This window comes from Drosophila bipectinata, chromosome 2L (genome assembly GCF_030179905.1).
Source record: "Drosophila bipectinata strain 14024-0381.07 chromosome 2L, DbipHiC1v2, whole genome shotgun sequence".
In the NCBI taxonomy this organism is placed as follows: domain Eukaryota; kingdom Metazoa; phylum Arthropoda; class Insecta; order Diptera; family Drosophilidae; genus Drosophila; species Drosophila bipectinata.
The window spans coordinates 11,818,051-11,838,269 of NC_091736.1; the positions used below are offsets into that span (position 1 = coordinate 11,818,051).

A 20,219-nucleotide genomic window follows, 5' to 3' on the forward strand; every position below is an offset into this window, starting at 1 on the left:
GTTTTGATTATATTCTAGCTTCATTTTTCTATACTTTTTCAACAGAAGAATTTTAATTGAATTTTAATATTAAACACTTCTTATTAAAACTAATGTTTCAAATGACAGGAAGGTCTTTCGCAATAAAGTTATATAGTTACTTAAATAAATGTTAATTTATAAAAATTAAAACCAAACTAAAAAATGTATAATATTATAAAATGTTAATGTCGAAAAAAACGACGAATATATAAAGATCATATCGAATTTTATTGCTACATTTATATTTTGATGTATGACATCATGTTGATGGGTGTTCCAATATCCAAAACCAGCATTTTCTTTTTCTTGGGTGGCAGAATTTTTCAGGAATACCGATTGATTGTGAGATTATATTTGGGAAATCTGTCGGGAACGATATTGCGACTCCAAAATATAATAAATAATTTCTGTTCGATACATTTAAATAAAGCTTTGTCTGCATATTCTTGATATTCACTGCCCTGTTGATGCAATCTTGCAGACGCAGATGGTGAAGCTATAGCATCGTCAAGTCCCATATTCTAAATTAAAAATATTGTAGTTACTTGTCCAATATAATAGATATGTTTCTTACTTGTTATAAGTCGTCACAGCATTCTTCATACAGAATTCATGATTTAGAAGCTTTTAAATTTATTTTTTATATCTTCGGGGGGTGAGCGTTCGTGGCTATTACTTAGAAGAATTTATAAGTGTTTACTAATACAGTCCTGTGAAATATTATTTATGAAAGGTGCATTATAAAACAAGAAAGGAAAGCTAACTTCGGGCGGAGCCGAAGTTTATATACCCTTGCAGTTAAAACCGGATATATATCGCAAACATCGGATATAGTTGGCCGATCCTTATGGGAATAGGAATATATAATCGAATTTATTACAATACAAAATCTAAAAAAAGTCCCAAACTTCCATCTTCAAAAATACGAAAGTTGATATTTCTACCAAAAACCATTTTCGATCGTTCAGTTATATGGCAGCTATGGGATATAGTCGGCCGATCCTAATGAAATTTGATAGGTTGGATCAACTGACCAAAAATAGAATCTGTATTAAATTCCAGCTTTCTATCTTCAAAAACACGAAAGTTGGGTCATTTCCGATCGTTCAGTTATATGGCAGCTATGGGATATAGTCGGCCGATCCTAATGAAATTTGGTAGGTTGGGTCAACTGACCAAAAATAGAATCTGTATTAAATTCCAGCTTTCTATCTTCAAAAACACGAAAGTTGGGTCATTTCCGATCGTTCAGTTATATGGCAGCTATAGGATATAGTCAGCCGATCCTTATGAAATTTGGCATGACGTAATGTTTTGCCAAAAGTAGCTCTCTTGTCAAATTTGAACTCTCTAACTCTAAAAACACCAAAGTTATACCATTTCCGATCAATCAGTTATATGGCAGCTATAGGATATAGTCGGCCGATCCGGGCCGTTCCGACTTATATACTGCGTGCAAAGGAAAGAAGGGTGTGTGCAAAGTTTCAAGACGATAGCTTTAAAACTGAGAGACTAGTTCGCGTAGAAACAGACAGACGGACAGACAGACGGACAGACGGACAGACGGACAGACGGACAGACGGACAGACGGACATGCTCATATCAACTCAGGAGGTGATCCTGATCAAGAATATATATACTTTATAGGGTCGGAGATGTCTCCTTCACTGCGTTGCACACTTTTGACCAAAATTATAATACCCTCTGCAAGGGTATAAAAAAGAAATATAACTATATAAGCTGAAAATATATTTACCATATTTCTTCCAATTTTTATTTCGGTGCGGTGTACTGAAGTGCAAGATTTTCACGTGTTGTTGGATTCAGGATAGCCTTGGGTGACACATTGTGTGAGGAAGGCTGTGCTGAGGGCGCACTTGAACTTGCTTTCGAATCAGCTTTCTATAAAATATTTTTTTTTTTATGTTAGATGAGAATTTTAAGAAATCTAAGCCCGGTGACATACATTTTTCCTGGCAGTCTTGATAGGTATGCCCCTTATGGCTTTTATCTGGGGTTCCTTGATCTTATCCAGCTTTCGGCTATTGGAGGTCTTCACATTGTTTAATATTTTCCGCAGAAGCCGTGTCCTCGGGCTGTTCCTCATCTTTGGAAGATTTTCGAAGAGCGTCATCTGTTTGCCATTAAGCTCTAGCGGTTTTCCATCCGACCCCTTGTTTATACTGTAGTTGACCTCAAAGACGCGTTCAAAGAGTCCGGTCCCCGCAGAAGAGTTCTTGGGCAGATCCACTACCACACGAATGCAGTCCTTTAGGGCCATGGGACAGATCCTGGCTGTGATCTCCGTCGAGGGTGAGAGATCCGGGGTGGAGTTAATCTCAATCAGAATGGGATTATAATGCTCGTCCACCATAAAATCGCACCCATATAGCTCGAAAGCGTTTTGCACCAACTCCGTCTCGTCTATACTAGCCATCACTACTGCCACCAGATTTTGCTTGAATCCGTTGTAGATCTTTGTCCACGTCCCGTCCGGCGCACCCACATGATGGAGATGGCTTTTGAACTGGTCCAGCGACCACATGTTGTGTTTTGGAAGCCGGGTATCGCGATTGAGCTTGTTCTTGTAACGCTTCTGAACCGAGTTGTTGGTCAGGTGGATCGACTCCCGCAGATCGTCCATGGTGAACTCCTGGGAGCTAAAGCGCAGATAGCAGTCGCGGTACATCCAGATGCTCACTTTCGTTTCCGTGATTGTCAGTAGCATGTACTGCCGGATGTCAAACTTGGTACGGTAAACGAGGAGAGGTCGTTCTAGGGAAGGAAGTTAGAAATAGATAGATATATTTACCACAGATTTGGAACTCACCTATGTACTTCTGGACAATGTACTTCTTGTTCTGATTATTCGACGTCCACTGCAGGATGTCGTCCAGAGAGCTGCGTATCACGATACCAATACCACGCGACTGGTAGCCCGGCTTCAGGATCCAAAGGTTGCGGCTTCCGTCCCAGCGGTAGTCCGGGCGGAGCGATTCAATCTGATCGAGGTAGATACCCGCCAGACGAGCGTACTCGGACATCACCTTCTCGCTGACTTTAAACTTGGCGTTGGATTTGAGCAGATCTGTGGACTGGACCATGAACGTCTGGTTCTCGACAATCTCGGCGGGAGTGGGTGGCTTGATGCGGGCATCGTCCAGGGAGTAGTGCTCCGCCTGACGTATCATCTTTTTGACCTTGGCCAGGGCAAAGTCGATGGTAGTGCTGGATATAGTTCCCGTATCGCTGATCATTTCAGACGGGCGGTGCTCCTTTATGTACAGCAGCAAAGAGCGGGCCTGGGTCTGCTGGTAGTCCTCGATGAAGGCCATACGCTCCTCAAGATTGTTTCCTCCCAGCCTGTAGAAGCGCGGATAGCTCATCCCGCAGACGCCGTCTTCACGGTACCATCTCTCCTGATCGGCGCATCCAACCAAGCCCACTTTGGTGGAGAAGTCTAAGAACTGGCTGCGGCGCACCCGATTCCGGAAAGGACGCACCTCGGCGCAAAGATCGCGCTGACCCTTACCCTGCCAAATGAAGAAGGCCGGAAAATGATTGATCATCTTTGAGATGACCACCGCCTCGTAATCGTTGCCACGCCTGGCATGCTCCAGCAGCGCGTCCTCGGACATGTTCTGCAACTTGGCGTGGCGAGCCGCTGGCAGCTTCTCCAGCCAACCGCGCCGCATCAATGCCCGCCTCACCGTGTGGTAGTTCCCGTACACTGTGAAGATCCGTCGATTTCGGTACGCGTCAATCACCCGTGTCCGGTAAACGTTGCGCATCTGCCGCTTGTGTGCATCCGGGGCCATCGGCGAGCTGGTCGTTGGCGGCCGGGCTGTCAAGCTGGAGGAACGGGCTCGGGCCAGCAAGTTGCCGATACTTTCCGGTCGATACTGACCGCTGCTGAAGCCGCCATGCATGGGAATGTTGGAGCTGGTGACTGTGCCGGAGCCCAGAGGTCCTGTGCCATGCGCGTAATTATGGGCGTAGCTGCTACTACTGCCATTGTTGTTGGTCAAGGGCTTTGGCACGGAGCACTGCTTGCAGAGCTGCACCAGTTCCGCATCAAGGTTATGGATGAGTGATTGGATCTTGGAGGCAGGATGATAGTGGCAGTTGCGGCTTCCATGGACCGGAAAATCCGCCCGGCGTACTCTGTGTCATACTGCTGGCTACTGCTCCTCCTTCTCCGTCTCCAACGGTGATCCGGCTGTCTTCGGTCTTTCTTTTTTTCGTTTCTCTGTACGTTTGCTTGAGCTGGGGCGTGGTGACCGTCCTCGGCGGCCTCCCTCCCTTCTGCGTCCGGTGTGTGTTGGGTGGGTGGCTAGGCTACTCGACAAAACTGTCGATTGCTCCTTGCAACTAACGTGAAATTTTGAAGCAGAAGCCAAACAGTTTCTAACAGTATCGCATGTACTAACGAAAAATCTTTATAGATTTATAAAACATTTCTTTGTATAGACAATAAAATTTAAGACCAAAAAGAGAAAACCTTTGACGAAACGAGTGCGAAATTAACTAGAAACAACTATTGAAAATCAACTCAGAGCTTGCTGAAACATCCAATGGAAGTAACTAATGCCGGAAAAATTTATCAACGACTATTAAATCATCAAAAATTTATTGAATAATATATAAAACAATAAATCGCAAACTTTCTTTCCACGCTTTCTTTCTATTTTTGATATTTTAAAAAACAATTCTCTTATAGAATTCGATCCAAACTACTAATATGGCAACCGCGGCGGGTCAAATTGACACTCCCATGCATTCTTCATATTTTTGAGGGGGTCCCATCAGAAAATTTGACAAAATATTTAAAAAATATTTTGTTCCTAGGTTTTGATGCAGATTTAAAGAGAATCGATCCACAAATCGTTTAAGGTATTCCTTTCATGAATCGGATGATTATTGGCAAAGTTATGCCTTTCACTGTGGCCAATATTGGGCATCCATGCACTTTTCACTTTATTGAAGGGGACCCCCCAGAAAATTTGACAAAATATCTGAAAAATATTTTGTTCCTAGGTTTTGATTCAGATTAACAGAGAATCAATCTAAAAATCATTCAAGGTACTCCGCTTAAGAATCGGATGATTTTTGGCAAAGTTATGCCTTTCACTGTGGCCAATATTGGGAATCCATGCATTTTCCACTTTTTTGAAGGGGACCCCCTAGAAAATTTGACAAAATATCTGAAAAATATTTTGTTCCTAGGTTTTGATGCAGATTAACAGAGAATCGATCTACAAATCGTTTAAGGTATTCCTTTCATCGGATGATTATGGGCAAAGTTATACCTTTCACTGTGGCCAATATTGGGCATCCATGCATTTTCCACTTTTTTGAAGGGGACCCCCTAGAAAATTTGACAAAATATCTGAAAAATATATTGTTCCTAGGTTTTGATGCAGATTAATAGAGAATTAATCTACAAATCGTTTAAGGTATTCCTTTCATCGGATGATTATGGGCAAAGTTATACCTTTCACTGTGGCCAATATTGGGCATCCATGCATTTTTCACTTTTTTGAAGGGGACCCCCAGAAAATTTGACAAAATATCTGAAAAATATTTTGTTCCTAGGTTTTGATGCAGATTAACAGAGAATCGATCCACAAATCCTTCAAGGTATTCCTTTCATGAATCGGATGATTATTGGCAAAGTTATGCCTTTCACTGTGGCCAATATTGGGCATCCATGCATTATTCACTTTTTTGAAGGGGACCCCCTAGAAAATTTGACAAAATATCTGAAAAATATTTTGTTCCTAGGTTTTGATGCAGATTAACAGAGAATCGATCCACAAATCGTTCAAGGTATTCCTTTCATGAATCGGATGATTATTGGCAAAGTTATGCCTTTCACTGTGGCCGATATTGGGCATCCATGCAGTTTCCACTTTTTTGAATTTGACCACCCCTCAAAAAAATTAAAAAAAAAAAATTGATTTTGAGATTCTGAAACAGATTCAATGATTCAATAGGAATATGATCATTATTGACAAAGTTATTTCCTTCGCTGTGGGTCATATTGACACTCCCATGCGTTCTTCATATTGTTGAAGATGTCCTTTTAATGTATAATTGTAAAAATGTTTAAAAATGCACAAATGGGATTTTTTTAATAAATTTTAATTTGTAATTATATTTGTTTCATTTTACTTTTGTGGTTTGCTTTTTTCAAATATATATGGTACATATAAAAAAATTCCTATACGGAATTTTTACCTAAGATGCTGGTATTGTATTCAATTTGTATGTTTCTCTTTTCATTTTCACAATATTGTATAAATATATTTACATATGTGTAAGTTCAAAATCAATTTTATGTTTGTTATGCATTTAGTTTAGTTAAGTTCGTTCTCCAACTTATTTTCGCGGAATTTTCAACAAAAGTCAACAATAAAACCAATCCCTTGTTGAAATTAACTTAGATACTTTGCATTAGTGTTTAGTAAATTTAGGTTACACATCATAAATATTTGCTTTAATCTTGGATTTACTTAGATAATGCTACAGTTACATACATAAATAAGTTTCTGTTTAGAGTTTTTAAGTTTGTTTACGCATTTGATTTGTTTTAATTTTGCTAATACAGTTGAAATAATTTCATTAAGTATTTTCTTGTTAGTATATGTTATATATATTTTAGTTGTATAAATTAATTTAGATTTATATTCTCTTTAAGATTGTTTTCTTTTTTTTTTTCATTTTTTCATCTTCATATTTATTCCAACTTAAAGACAAGCGTTAGTTGCGATTTTGGTTTTTGTTCAAATAATTAAAAACTTAAAAATAATGCACATAAGACCCCAAAAACTAACATTGTAAGATGCCGTGGATGTGAAGATGTTTGATTGAATGTGAATATGCTTTGTGGCAGTTTTAGTGCTTTCACGAAATTAAACAAATAAGTACATCCAAATTAGAATAAGGTTACTAGTTAGGAAGGATTTCAACAAAAGAAAGAACTCTTTGCCGTGCATGCAACAAATCTTAATGAACAACATAACAGGAGCGGGAAATTATTACGATTGTTTTGTTTTGAAAAACAGTGGATATGCTTTTACATTTTATGAATAGTTTTTAGGTTTCAAACAGTTTATTCGGTGTCGAAAATGGGATTCCCCCCTCTTTCAGACAATGAGTTAAGAATTCCTTTATTAAGGGCTTAAGCAAGGGCTACGATTTGAGTCTAGGTTTACGTTTAATTCGCCTTTAAAGCTTTTCGGTTAATAAATGATTTCGTATTTATATGTACGTAAATAGTTGATTTTAGTGGGCGCTTGCGACTTCTCCAACTTCCCTTCCCCTCAATTCACTTCTAATACTTTCCTTTGTTAGTTACACATATGCTTGATAATCCATTATAATTAGATTTATTTTAATATATATATATAGATCGTATATATGCAGCTGTTAATATATATGTATGCCTGATTGTTGTGCATGTTGTTCATTTCATAAACTCAATTGGAACGCCGTCTCTGCCTACTACGAAAACCTAAACAGAAACACGATAATGTCATATGTAAAGCGTATGTTAGTTTGTATGTATATCAAAATTAAAAAAAAATTATAATATTTGATTAAAATAAAAACTGTACAAAATGCCATAAAAATTATATAACAAACAAGTTTGGTCACGAATTTGGTTCGAAGCAAGCTGTCATCTCTGTCCACCTCTGCATCATCTAAAACAAAATACTGTTAGTCTATTGCAGGCCCAATTACACTAAAAAAAAAATACAATAATAATTATACAATCGAAAACTGATTAGCTTCTAAAACTTGTACACGCCTGGGCAGCGGTAGCGGTAGCGGCAGCGGCAGCGACTTGGCGCCATTGCAACTACAAATGTCCTATGAAAAGTATGTGCTATGTCTTGTATACATTGTCTTGTTATGGATTATGTGACTATGTGTGTTTATATATATATATATGTTAAATATGCGGATTAGACGTGCATCATGCTGGGGAGTCTCTTGCGTTGCGTCTTTCTTGTTAGAAGTTTTTGTGGTTTATTTGCTGCTAGCTTTTATCTCTCATTACTTTAGTTGCGGCTTAGGAAACTTTGCCCCTGGTCTTTTCGGTCTTATTGTTTTAGGTTGCTTATGTCGTCGATCCTTCTCCTTCTCAGGTTTCTTAGGGTTCACTCATCCACTGGCGTTGTGGGTGGACTATAACTGCATCAGGAAGCACTACGCTGCTCGTTCTCCGGCCTGCGATCTGTGGCGATTTGCAGCAGGTTATTGAACTCTGTGTCGAGTATTTGGCGAGCCTAAATAATTTAAATAGTTTAGTTAATTAAGAATTATTTAAATACTAATTAATTAAAACTTACCTGAGCATTTTGTGTGGGTATTTGAAGGGCCAAGCCCATGGCATTGGCATCAAAGCCTTCGTCCAGAGCCATCAGGGCCCCATGTACCCCAGATTCGAGCAAGTTGTTAGCGTATTCCTTAAAAAAATGATTATAGTAAATAATATACAAAATATCTAAGACCTAGACCTACCTTTAATCCTATGCTGCCCACCCAGCGAATAACCCGCTCATTGCTCCAAACGAGCACATCGCACAACCCGTTTTCACTCATTTTGCGCCTGTGCTCCAGCTCCGTGCGATCATAGTTAAGGCGCTTGAGCATAGATATGCCAAACTGCAGGCTAGTGCGATGAAAACTGTCCACCATCTTGAGCTGACCCCGAAGGTCCTTCTTGGTTAGGTGGTCCAACATACGGGCGTCCACCAAACACTCCATGAAGGTTGTGCGATATTGCGGTAGGCCGAGGCCGGGTAACCAGTAGTTGCCAATCCATTCATGGTTCATGTCGCCTGCATTAAAAGAAAGGATTAGAGGAAAAAAACCTTTTAAAAATATTAAAATATTCTTACCAAACGCCAGGGTGGTACGGGAGGTTTGTGGCGCCGAGGGAGAAGTGAGTGAAACCATCTCCTGAATGGCTAATCGCAATTTGAGCCTATGCAGGGGATTGCTAATTCCTGTTGGAGGAGAGGATACACAACTTAGTCTGCAACAACTTTATAACATAACTACGATTCTTACCAATCTCCCGCTGAATTTCCGTATCGCTTAGCGCACTCATGATGGCACCCGACTTGACATTCGCACGACAGGCGGCCACGTACCAGGCGGGCATACCCACCCACAGCTCCAGCCAGGCCACGATGGTGGGGCCATTCCATAGGGCGAATGGAGTACCAGCCTTCATGGCCTCACCCAACAAATCGTTGCGGTAATCGTGCTCCCTGGAAAAGAAAAAGGAGTAAGGATAGAATCTCTTAAAGATGGAAATAGCCGTGGAACTTACTTCTTTTGACGGCCATAGTCTACGCTGCTTATTTTGGATCCCTGAGAACTGGCAATGCGCGGCATCATGCCGCCGGTCATGCTCATGGCATCGTAGTTAGAGTCCACCTCACTCAGTCCAATCGACAGGTTGCCAATGGACATCATGCTGGGCGAACCGTCTGGTAGTGTGTCCTTCACGCCCTTGACTTTTTCCTTTTTGCTAAAGAATCGCCCCAGCGAGGACTTAATGCCCTTCTTCTTTTGGACAGCTGCCGCGGCCGCATCTCGAGACACGCCCGAAGTAGGCGTCTGCAGCATGGACATGGAGCCCATGATGTTGTACTGGCGCAGTGACTCCTGACTACCGTACCGGGAGCTAAGCGGCGAAAGGCCATAGCTATGGCTGCTCATCGGCATATGGCCGCCGCTGTGGTTGGGCGGCATTTGGTTGGGGGCATTGGGATTAATGCCGATGGAGCGCCGTCGCAGTTCCTCCTGGCTGTGGGCCAGAGCCTGAGCCACGCGCTCCAACCGCATAGAACGGGCGGTCAGTGGTGAGGCCGCCCCTCCCGAGCTCGAGTCTCCGGTGGTGGACATGCCTCCGTGAAGCTCCTCTCTCGAAGCATCACTAGACATTACTGGCAAGTTGAGCTGGAAAGGATATTTAAAAAGGTTCCAAGTTTAGTCTTGATCGCCCTTGATCTTGATCGTGGCACTCATCCACTCACCGTGTGGTACTTCTGCATGAAATCCCTTTGTGGACTATTGGGCGTGCTGCGTCCGCTCATGGGGGGACTCTGCCTGTCCATAGATCGGCCCCTGGCCAGCAGGTTGACGTGCTCCAGACTGCCCACCCGCGACTCTAGCTCCTCAGCCCTCGCCTCCGTCGACTGCTTCTCCTCCTGAATCAAGCGTATCTCATTATTAATGGCATCCAACTGCTCCTGCAGCATCATGGCAAGCGTCTGGGCGTCCGTATGGCCCGACGGAGACATCATATCAGCCGTGGCCGCTGCGTACAGGGCATCGGAGTCGTCACACTCGGCGGCAGCCGCCACCAACTCGTATGCCTGTTGCTGGGCGTGCGCTGCCTGCTGCAGTTTCTCCCACTCCTGCTCGGCCATGGAGCGGGCCAGGGCGTTCTCCTCGGAGAGCCGCTGCTTGCTCTGGCGACGCAGCGAGTGCGTCTCAAAGCTGGCGTGCGATGCACTCCGAGAGAAAGCGCCGCTGGGATCTACCACACTGCTGGGCGAGAGGCTACGGGTGAGTGCCTCAGTCTGTTGGATGTTATAGGCAATCTCCTGCTGCAGCAGCTGCCGCTTGAAGTTCTCGATCTCCAGTCGCGTCTTCGACAACTCCTTCATTATCTCACTCTTCTCGTGATGCAGTTCCTCCGCCACCTTACGCGCCTTCTCCAGCTCCTGCGTGAGTGCGTTCTTTTCGTCCAAAGCGTGCATACGCTCCTTCAGATGCACCTGCAATCGCTCGTTCGACTCGGAGAGTAGCTTGTCCACCGTGGAGGAGAGTCGAAGGTTGTGCTCTTCGTTCATCTTGAGACGCTGGTTCAGTCTTACCACCTCAGCAGTCTTTTCGTCCAGGTTATTTTCAAGTCCCCGGATGCGATCCTCGGCAGAACCGTGCCTTTCTTGAGCCTGAAATATTGGTTGGGCCAGCCAGTTCATTAAGTTTGTTCTTTTTATTTAAATGTTAACATGAAGAAAGGTAATAAAGGTTTTAGTAATGAAAGCTAATAGTGAATGAAGCCTCTGAGTACCAAGTACAGGAGTTGTTTAAGGATTTGAAGACAAATTATAGGTAATAATAACTCAATATACCAAAGAGGTACGTTTTTTCTTCTATAATTTTAAACTTAAAATAAAGATTATAATATATTCTTAAACAACTTGTATTCTGTAATCGGCAGAGGGGTTCTGTTTGGTCTGATTTTGTTGTGGATTCGGGTGCTTCAGAGTAGAAAGTTCGGTGCAGTACAGTTGAAGAAATAGAGGACAAAAAAGAGACTTGTAGAGTTGTTAGTAGTTTTTTTTGTAGTGGAAAGTACGTAAAAAAAAACAAAGAACAGAGAGCGTTACATAAAAACAAATATATAATTTTAAGGATATAATTGAGATACTTGTCATATGGAACCTGTCCGGCGCGCATATTAGTTCGAGTGCATACCTTGTTTCCTACCTTTGTCAATGCCTCCATGCGCGCCTTCAGCTGCTCCTCCATGTCCGGCTGAAGTTTGGCGTGCTGGGCAAGCTTCTGCTCGGACAGCTCCAGCTTCTCCTCGATGGCCCCGATCTTTTCCTCATGCAGCTGAATTTGGCCATTTGACAAAGTTCGTTGGAGGTTCGTGTTTGGGGCGGGTGGGTTCGATTAGTTGTCAGGGATTGGTGTGGAGTATGTAAATGCAATATATTAGTCACGCTTTTAAAGGAGCTTAATGAGTGAGAAGGCTTAGGCACGATTAAAGAGCTGATTGGGCCGACTCATAAAATATATTCATCCAATAAGATGTATCTTGCCTTTTCTTGAAACCCAGTCTACTTCTTTGGTTCTACCCACCTTAAGTTGCGCTTCTTTGTGCCGTAGCTCCTGTTCGAGTTTCTCGTTTAGATCATGCAACGAGGTAGACTCCCTTTGAGCATTCAAATAGCGTTTCTCCAGCGTGGCAATGCGCTCCTCCTGAAGAGGAAAACATGTAATTAGAAACCATAGAATACCAGCCACTATAACCAACTAACCTGATCTTCTTTCTGAGCCACATTTTCGCGCAGATCTCGCTGCAGTTTGGAGCACGTGTCTTGGGCCTTGCAGTGATCTTTCTGAACTCGCGACATATTCTCCTCCAGTTCGCTGATTTTGTTATTCAGATCAGAGACGCGACGCTGCCATTGCGAGAGTTCAGCGGTCTAAACAGAGGGGGGGATGGGAATTTAAGCGTTACACACATGTTCCACAGATGTCTTTTTTGGGGATGTCTCCCTGTGCCTCACCTGCTTCTCGATGATCGTCTGCAGCTCATGGGTCTTGGCCGCATAATCGTTCAGCTCATTCGCATCACCATTGACGCCACCACCTCCGCCCACGCCGGCCATCTAAAGTCGACCAAAAAATACATTTAATCACCGTCATGGTTGAATAATTTTATCAAGGGGTGAGCCCACCTTCTCTTTGAGCCCGTTTTCAGTGCCTCCGGCCGTTGTTGCGGCACTCCCCGCTCCCGTGCCGCTTCCCGCACCCTGCGGCACCACACCCGCCTTGTACTGGGCCAGCTCCTCCTTGGCGGCATTGAGCTCCTCTTCCATGACATTGTTCTTCTCGATGGAGAGACGCAGACGCTCACGGACCTTCTCGTCCAGGGCCTTGTGGTGCTCGAAGAGGGATTTAAGAGCCTTTAGTACTTCCACCTCGCTGGAGACTCCGCTCTGGGCAGCAGCTTGCCGCTTAACCACGGTCATTCGTAAGGAGCGCTCATGGCGGGACACCAGGCACTCTAAATGCTCCAGAAGTAACTGAAAAAAGGAATGGATGATTATTATATTTTTTTAATCAAGCCCTGCACTTAAAACGGCACTTTATTTTGGATTAAACAGTTTAACAATACTTACCCTGGTATTATTACGCTCCGCCTTCAACTCGCCAATTTCCTCATCCCGCTCCAGTAGAGTCTCCCGGGCCTGAGTTAGCTCCTTGGTGAGTGTAGCAAACTCCTATAAATACACACACCTTTAGTGGATTTCGAGCATAAGACTTGCCGGTTAGAGCATTACCTGTGGCAGGTTAGCGTTTATCTGCCGCTGCAAGCTATCCCGCTCCTTCTCAACGTCATGCAACTTGGACTCCGTCTCGCCAAGCCTTTCCTGCGCCTCCCGCAAGCTGTCCATCAGCTTGTCCCGCTCGTCCAGCATGGATACCATAAGCTGTTCGAAGTTGGCATCCTCGCCGCTGAACTGCGAGGACCGCTGCGAGATGCTGTCCTCCGAAATAGTGGGCATTACGTCGCACATCATGTTCCACATTATTTAGTTGGGGCCGCCAGAGCACGCCACCACACATACACTGGCATCCAAGACTGCCCGGAGGGGAGAGAGATAAAGAGGAGGGGGGGAGAAATCGTTAGATACACACACATACACCGTGTCACCGACACACCGTCACACCGACTCCAATTGGAATGGCCAGCATAGTGGGAGAAACATGTCTAATGAGACTTTTATCATAGGCGCCGCATTGATAACAAGTTTTCTACACAAATACTACCACAGCCATCCAACATACACACACACACACACACAGCCAAACAGGCTCAGCACTTTTTCTCTTTCGCATAACTGACATATTTTTAATGCTCTAGGTGTGTCGCTGGCGCATTTTGTAACAACAAATGTCCGAATGGGAGCCAATAGCTCGGCAGGTGCGAGTTCAATGCGTTTTTTCACTGCGCTTAGACGCCTTTTTCACCTTTACATTCGGTTTGGGGGACGGCTTTTGTGCGAAAAAAAAAAAGCTGTGAGAAAAACTCCCCCTCCAATCGGCTATTTTGGACGTACCCCAGCGATCGATCGTACTGCGACAGGGCAGCAGCAGCAACAACAACTCTTGCCGCTGACTGGCCTTTGCATATGTATCCGGCTGGTTTAGTTTAATCACGGCGAATATAAATTCCGGATTTTTTTCCCCAAAATTTACTAATGTAAAGAAACTAGAGATGGGAATGGGTGCGTGAAATCAGCGATGGCACGCACTTATCGAAGTTTGATATACGGTTATCGAAAAGGGGTGGTGTATCGAGCGAAAGAAAATAATCGATGGTATCAATGTTGACATCGACGTTTTCACAGCTCTAACACTAGACATTGCGTTGTGTTTTATTTTTTTTAATCGACAAATTTAGCAGTATAAACACCTAGCATAAGGTAAACCCGTTGCCATACCACTCACCAAAGCGCTGAAGCCAACGATAACCATGGGGTAAGACCAAAAAAAAGTGTAATATCGCAGCGAAAAGTGCAAATTGTGTGGGAAAAATCGACGCCGTACTAGATGAAATTTCTGCATGTTGTTACTGTTGTTGTTGTTGTTGGCGTTCTGTGTGTAGCGGGCGGCGTGAATATGTGCCAGCCCCGGCCCCACCTGCCCCATGCGTGGGTAGGCCAATTATTTGGGTGTGTGCTTGGTTGTGGGGGTGTATGTGCACGCTTGAGACAAAATCAAAAGCAAGGCTACTAAAAGAGGTTTAAGCACATAATGCAATTTAGTCAGCGGTCGTCAGTCGTCAGCGATAAGAACAGGAAGAACCAAGAACGAGCAGTGTCGAGGACAGGGGCCATGTCGGCGGACAGGTAATAGATAAGCACCCACACAAGCACGACTCGCAGCCTTAAACTCCTAAAAATTCAAAATTTAAATGGAATTTTTAATTAATCACACCTGGTGCCGTGTTTAATCCCTTTATGACCCTCAGCGAGCAACCGATTTTCACCTGCCAGGCGCACGTCTTCCACATCGATCCGAAGACGAAGCGCACCTGGATCACGGCCAGCATGAAGGCTGTCAACGTGAGCTTTTTCTACGACAACTCCCGGAATCTGTACCGCATCATCAGCGTCGAGGGCTCCAAGGCGGTTATAAATTCTACTATCACGCCCAACATGACATTCACACAGACCTCCCAGAAGTTCGGCCAGTGGAGTGATGTCAGGGCAAACACGGTCTATGGACTGGGATTCGCCTCCGAAGCGGAGCTAACTAAGGTATGATACAACAAGTTGCATTTACGAATCGTTATACACCATCTTTCTACCGTTGCAGTTTGTGGAAAAGTTCCAGGAGGTCAAGGAGGCCACTAAAAACGCAATGAAATCGGCAAACGGCTCTAACGCTGTCACGCCCACCACCTCGGCCAACACATCGCCCATTTCTGGACGGGCGATTGGTGCCATGCAGAATGACAACACGGCCATCGATCCCCACACCGTAGAGCCGCCGAACATGAGCAACACTAACACCCAGAACGCCAATCCCGATAGTCCCTCCCACAAGCTGCTAAACACCAACGACGGAAAAGCGGAAATCGGATCGGCTACGCCGTCGCCTCAGCCCACCGTTGGTACTGGCGGAGGCGGAGGTGTCACCATCTCCTCGGGTGGCAGCATTGTTGGCATGCACACGGGTCCAGGAGCAGGCGCCACAGCTGAACAACAGCTCAAGTACGAGAATGAGCGCCTGAAAATGGCCCTGGCGCAAAGGTAAGGTCTATTAACAACATTCCATTAATCGAGTAAAGTATTTTTATGGTTTTCCTTTTACTTCCAGCTGTGCCAACGCCAAGAAGTGGGAAATCGAATTAGCCACCTTGAAGAACAACAACATACGCCTGACCAGCGCGCTCCAGGTGAGTTTCAAATTTGATTTTTGTCTCATCCATTATTTTGGGGCTTCAGGGAGGCTTTATTAATCACTTTACAAAATGATTTATTGGGGTAGACCCTTATCTAAAGTCATTTTTCATCATTTATTTATAATTAATTATCTATAGACATTTTTTTTAAGAAGAGAAAATAATAACTTTATATTTCTTTATCATTCTCTTAGGAATCCACGGCCAACGTAGACGAATGGAAGCGCCAATTGCACACTTACAAGGAGGAAAACATTCGACTTAAGCGTGAAATGGACTTGCTGCGAGTAGGCGGTGGTGGAGTGGGTGTCGCTTCCGGCGGTGGTGGCGCAACGGAAGACGAGCTGCGCCGCGAGGTAGCCACTCTGAAGGCACGAACAGAGCAACTGCAAACAGAATTGCTTCAACAGGAAATTGAGCTTAAATCTGCCAATATAAGTTTACGCGAAAAGTGCAATGATCAAACGGTACGCAAGTTTTAATCGACTTTAATGGGTTCTATTATATTTTATTACAAATGTACACCCCTTTCAGTTGGCCAAGCTGAGCGAATTAAATGTGAAGTTCGCCAAGCAGCTTTCGGAACTTTATGCAGTGCAGAAGGATATGGAGAACGTTATACATCCTGCTAAGTGCACTTGAGACACAGAGATGGCGGTTTTGGGAAAGGTGCGATCTCTCCGCTTAACATAATCACCATTTTAATCACTTTCGTTACAGGTTTCAGCGCAGGAACAGTCTACAATGACAAACACTACAACGACATCATCGGCAACTTCAGCAACCACGACTAGTAAACGATATTTAAGCAACTATCCAATAGCCGAAGCCGAGGGCACACTCTCCAACGTCACCTCTATCCACACCCAGCTGCAGTCGTCGCTTTACGAGACCCAGAACACAGCCCAGCTGAAGGCCCTGGACAAGCACTCCGCCCTGCTGCAGGAGCTGCATCACCGGCAAGCGGCTCCCAGACGCAACTCTGCTGCCGTTGCCGCTGAAGCAGCTGCTGCCGCCGGATCGGGAGGGGCTAAAACTGCCACTATACTCGTTTCTAAATCAAAAACCAAAACTGGGCTGCCCCTGTTGCTGAAGAACTCCATTAACAATTAGGGAAAAAATCAAAGAGTGCGACAAAAAGTGAGATAAATTAGACAGCGGCATTTTTGTAATCTTTATATTGGTAGTTTGTAAACAAGGACAGGGCAATGAGAAACCCCACGCACCCAGTCTCCCTCCCCCCCTACTTGATTGCAAGCTTATAATCGTCATTTGTGTGTTGTACCGTCTTTTAGTAACTTCAATTCGAGAATAGAATAAACCAACGCCCAGTATTTCCTCATCAACGTCCTTGTCGTGGCACTTTTGTAGGCTTTGAATCGATCAATTCTTGTGCGCATTCAAGTGCAATATACATTTAACTATAGTATATGAATGATATTATGTGCTCTATTCACCTTCAGCTAATTGTTAATTAATTTTTAAAGGACTTGACAAAATATCATTTCCCAAAGAATAATCCAAGCATTTCTATCGAACAATTGACACGCTGATTACCTTTTAAAACGTGCTCGAATTTTTTTATAGTATTTTTTTTATATGAAACCTATTGTATTCTCCAAATTTTAGTCATTAAATTTATAGTGATTATTTATTCTACCTTATTTCAATCGGTGTATTGCAATTCAATTTTTAAATCCCCCTTTCGAATGGCTCTACCTTTATTGCAGTTACGCACTGATTTACTAGAATTATACATGATATTTATAAATATTAAATAATAAACGCATTTCATAACTAACAATGACTTAGACGACGAACACACTAACGCAGTTTAAAAAATATAAATCAACTGAAAGTAAAATTATAAACTGAATAAAGCCCAAGTAAAATACAAGACTAGCAAAGTAAATATTAAACAAAAAAAAATAACGAGTCAAGTATGAGCATCAGTGAAAAAACTAGTTTAATATCTTAAAAAATTATTGTAATTCATATATATGCGTACGTATATATATATCGAATAAAGATAAAGACGCAACTTGGAATAAGCCAGCTTAATTACCAACCACCCCACTCACAAAAACTAAACGAAACGGTTATGAAGCGGTAATTACAAACGTTTGCGGTTATATTCAAGCCATATTGTTATGCACCCGATGCATAAATTATCCAGTTGAGAACAAAATAAGAATTAATAACGAAAATGAAATGTTGAAAATACAATTTAGCAGTTAAAAGTAAACGAAAAATGAAATATACATAAATAAATAAATATATAATATAATTTAAAGTCAAATTCAAAAGCTATGTGTTTTCATGTTTAAGAAGTTTTTTAGATATTCAAGAATAATTTTATTTTATTTGTTTCACTAACTATATATATTATTATTATATTTTTAAGTATTTCTCTAAACAAATAGCGATTTATACAACTCGGATTTGGCGCTATCCGTCCAGTCACTTGCTTCATTTGGAGCCATAAAGTTAGCCAGCTTCTTGTGCACCACATAACTAAAAATTAATATATTTTATTTATTAAAAATTATCAGAACCACCTAAGCCCACTTACCGAAGTTTGCGACCTTTGCTGGCCCTGGTGTCCACCTTCTTCTTCATCTTTTGACGCAGCTTCTGCAGCTCCACGAACTGCTTCGTGATCTCGCTCATATTGGACGCGGTGCTGGCTTTGTACTCGATCAGCTCTCGCAGTTGCTGGTGATAGAAGTCAGTATCGTCATAGATGTGGGTCAGCCGTTGCGGTGGAGCATTCTCCTGGAGCTGCTGCTCTGGCTGATTGTTCTTTGGGGTCTGTGACTTTTCCACCAGCACTTCCCTGTTGGCCAAGGCACTGTCGATTTTCTTGATGATGTCGTAGTCCTCCTGGACGGACTTCCGCTTCACACCCGCTCCCGGAGTCAAGAGCTTGGTACGGTCATCCCACTTGAGCAGGACATCGTTTCGGTAGCCAGTCATCTGCTGGAAGTTGCTTTGCAAGACACTACCGAACCGCTTTGGTGGTGAACTTTCATTCTCGTCGGGTTGCTTACGTTTCACCGACTTTCTCATCTCTGAGTTTTGTTGGTGGAGTGCCGACTGGAGGGCCAGGAGTTGCTGCAACAGTTTCGAGGAGCGTTCCTGAGCCTCGTCCAAAACCGTTTGAAGTTCCGGGTTTTCATTACCCAGACTCTTCAGGGTCTCTGGTGCTGGCAATTGGTTAGCCTTGCTGGTGAACTTTTGGGTATTGATCCGCAACTCCAGAAGACGTTCCCAGATGCGAAGTTGGTTTTGGACACATACCCCCTTTTTAATTTCAGCCTCGTGGTTCGTTTTGGACATGACATCTGAGGGTTTGATGGTGTCATCTTCTCCATCCTCATCTTCATCATCATCATCATCATCGTCGTCGTCCTCTTCGTCGCTTTCTTCCCCATCTTCTTCATCGGAATTGTCCTCTTCGGAGTCATCGTCAGGATCAGGAAGACTATCGTCTTCGGAGTCTCCATTTACTTCCTCGGCTGGAGCTGTGTCTTTTCCTGCTTTTATTTTCTTAATAAATGCAGTCATAGCACTATCATCCTCCTCTTCATCATCGCTTTCCTCATAGGGTAACTCATCCTCCGCTTCCTCATCCTCCTCCTCCTCACTATCATTCTGCTCCTCGCCTTCAGAATCCTCTTCGTCTTCATCCTCCTCTTCCAGCTCCTTACGACTACTGATCTTTCCCTTGTAGCGACTGCTCTCCTCGGACAATAGCTTCACGTTCCTCTTTCGGAAGGAGGTGCTCCGTGCATCCGGCAAGTCATATTCGCCCTCTTCGAAATCGGCTAGCTTGGGCCCAGTGGCCACGTCAAAGTCCGAGTCCTCAGCGCTGTCGCTCTCATTTGGATGGGCCAGCAGTTTGCTAACCTTATCGGCCACAGTCTGGGGTTGTTTCTTTGATTTTCGCAGCATTCTTTTATGTTTTCATTTAAAAAAATAAAAAATTAATTGGAGCTCAGACCCACATGGGACTTTAATGTAACCAGGTGCATAGACTTCAACAAAAATTTCTAAAAAATACCGATAATATACTGCACTTGTTAGTTTCCGCATTTTCCGCAAGATGGCGGTAATCCAATAGTTGCTCTATAAACCACAAGAGGCGCCATACAAAAAATTTTAAAAAAAGTTTAAATTTTTCATAAAAAGGATTCAAGCAATAAAACTATATGTATTGGACAGAATTTTTACTAATAGAATGGAATATTTAAATCATCAGATCGCGTAATTTTTTAAACAGTAATAATTTGTACGTGTTTTTTTCATAAAAAGCTAGTTTAAATTTTGGACAAGAAAATAATTTTTAACTTTATTCTATTTTAGTTATCTGAATATTTACTTGAAATTATTCTATAAAATTAAATCAATAATATAATTATCAAATTTTTCATTGTTCAATGTCATTGTTTTTATCCAAAAA

The 20,219-nt window shown here is 43.1% G+C and overlaps 4 protein-coding genes across 5 annotated transcripts; 1 reads left to right on the forward strand and 3 right to left on the reverse strand.

The window, feature by feature from the left end:
* Nucleotides 1-230: 230 nt before the first annotated feature.
* On the reverse strand, nt 231-4,187 carry LOC138925746 (tubulin glycylase 3B-like; the record flags this gene model as incomplete). The annotated part of the gene is made up of 5 exons (XM_070276977.1): nt 231-542; nt 596-731; nt 1,778-1,923; nt 1,988-2,796; nt 2,852-4,187. Coding segments are annotated over 3 exons (2,274 nt in total), but the record flags the coding sequence as incomplete, so codon positions are not given.
* A 1,982-nt stretch (nt 4,188-6,169) lies between these two features.
* Liprin-alpha (PTPRF interacting protein alpha) lies at nt 6,170-14,085 on the reverse strand. 2 transcript variants are annotated; one of them, XM_070276739.1, is made up of 15 exons: nt 13,908-14,085; nt 13,128-13,429; nt 12,966-13,067; nt 12,522-12,869; nt 12,351-12,452; nt 12,099-12,266; nt 11,920-12,039; nt 11,542-11,670; nt 10,077-11,000; nt 9,368-9,999; nt 9,103-9,305; nt 8,931-9,038; nt 8,551-8,870; nt 8,379-8,495; nt 6,170-8,315 (listed from the first exon to the last, which is right to left on the reverse strand). In XM_070276739.1, the coding sequence occupies exons 2-15, from the start codon at nt 13,374-13,376 to the stop codon at nt 8,226-8,228; spliced, it is 3,612 nt and encodes a 1,203-aa protein (XP_070132840.1). In that variant the 5' UTR covers nt 13,377-13,429; nt 13,908-14,085; the 3' UTR covers nt 6,170-8,225. The 2 variants fall into 2 exon arrangements, with proteins under 2 accessions (XP_070132840.1, XP_070132839.1); XM_070276738.1 differs by having other exon boundaries at nt 11,530-11,670.
* Nucleotides 14,086-14,168: 83 nt separating this feature from the next.
* On the forward strand, nt 14,169-18,063 carry LOC138925702 (homer protein homolog 2-like). Its single transcript, XM_070276740.1, is given in 7 exon segments — nt 14,169-14,328; nt 14,822-15,110; nt 15,169-15,605; nt 15,673-15,751; nt 15,952-16,224; nt 16,292-16,426; nt 16,478-18,063. Coding segments are annotated over 7 exon segments (1,611 nt in total). The 5' UTR covers nt 14,169-14,323; the 3' UTR covers nt 16,871-18,063.
* Nucleotides 18,064-18,112: 49 nt separating this feature from the next.
* Nucleotides 18,113-19,780, reverse strand: Aatf (Apoptosis antagonizing transcription factor). The gene is made up of 2 exons (XM_070276741.1): nt 18,330-19,780; nt 18,113-18,271 (listed from the first exon to the last, which is right to left on the reverse strand). The coding sequence occupies exons 1-2, from the start codon at nt 19,709-19,711 to the stop codon at nt 18,169-18,171; spliced, it is 1,485 nt and encodes a 494-aa protein (XP_070132842.1). The 5' UTR covers nt 19,712-19,780; the 3' UTR covers nt 18,113-18,168.
* Nucleotides 19,781-20,219: the final 439 nt, after the last annotated feature.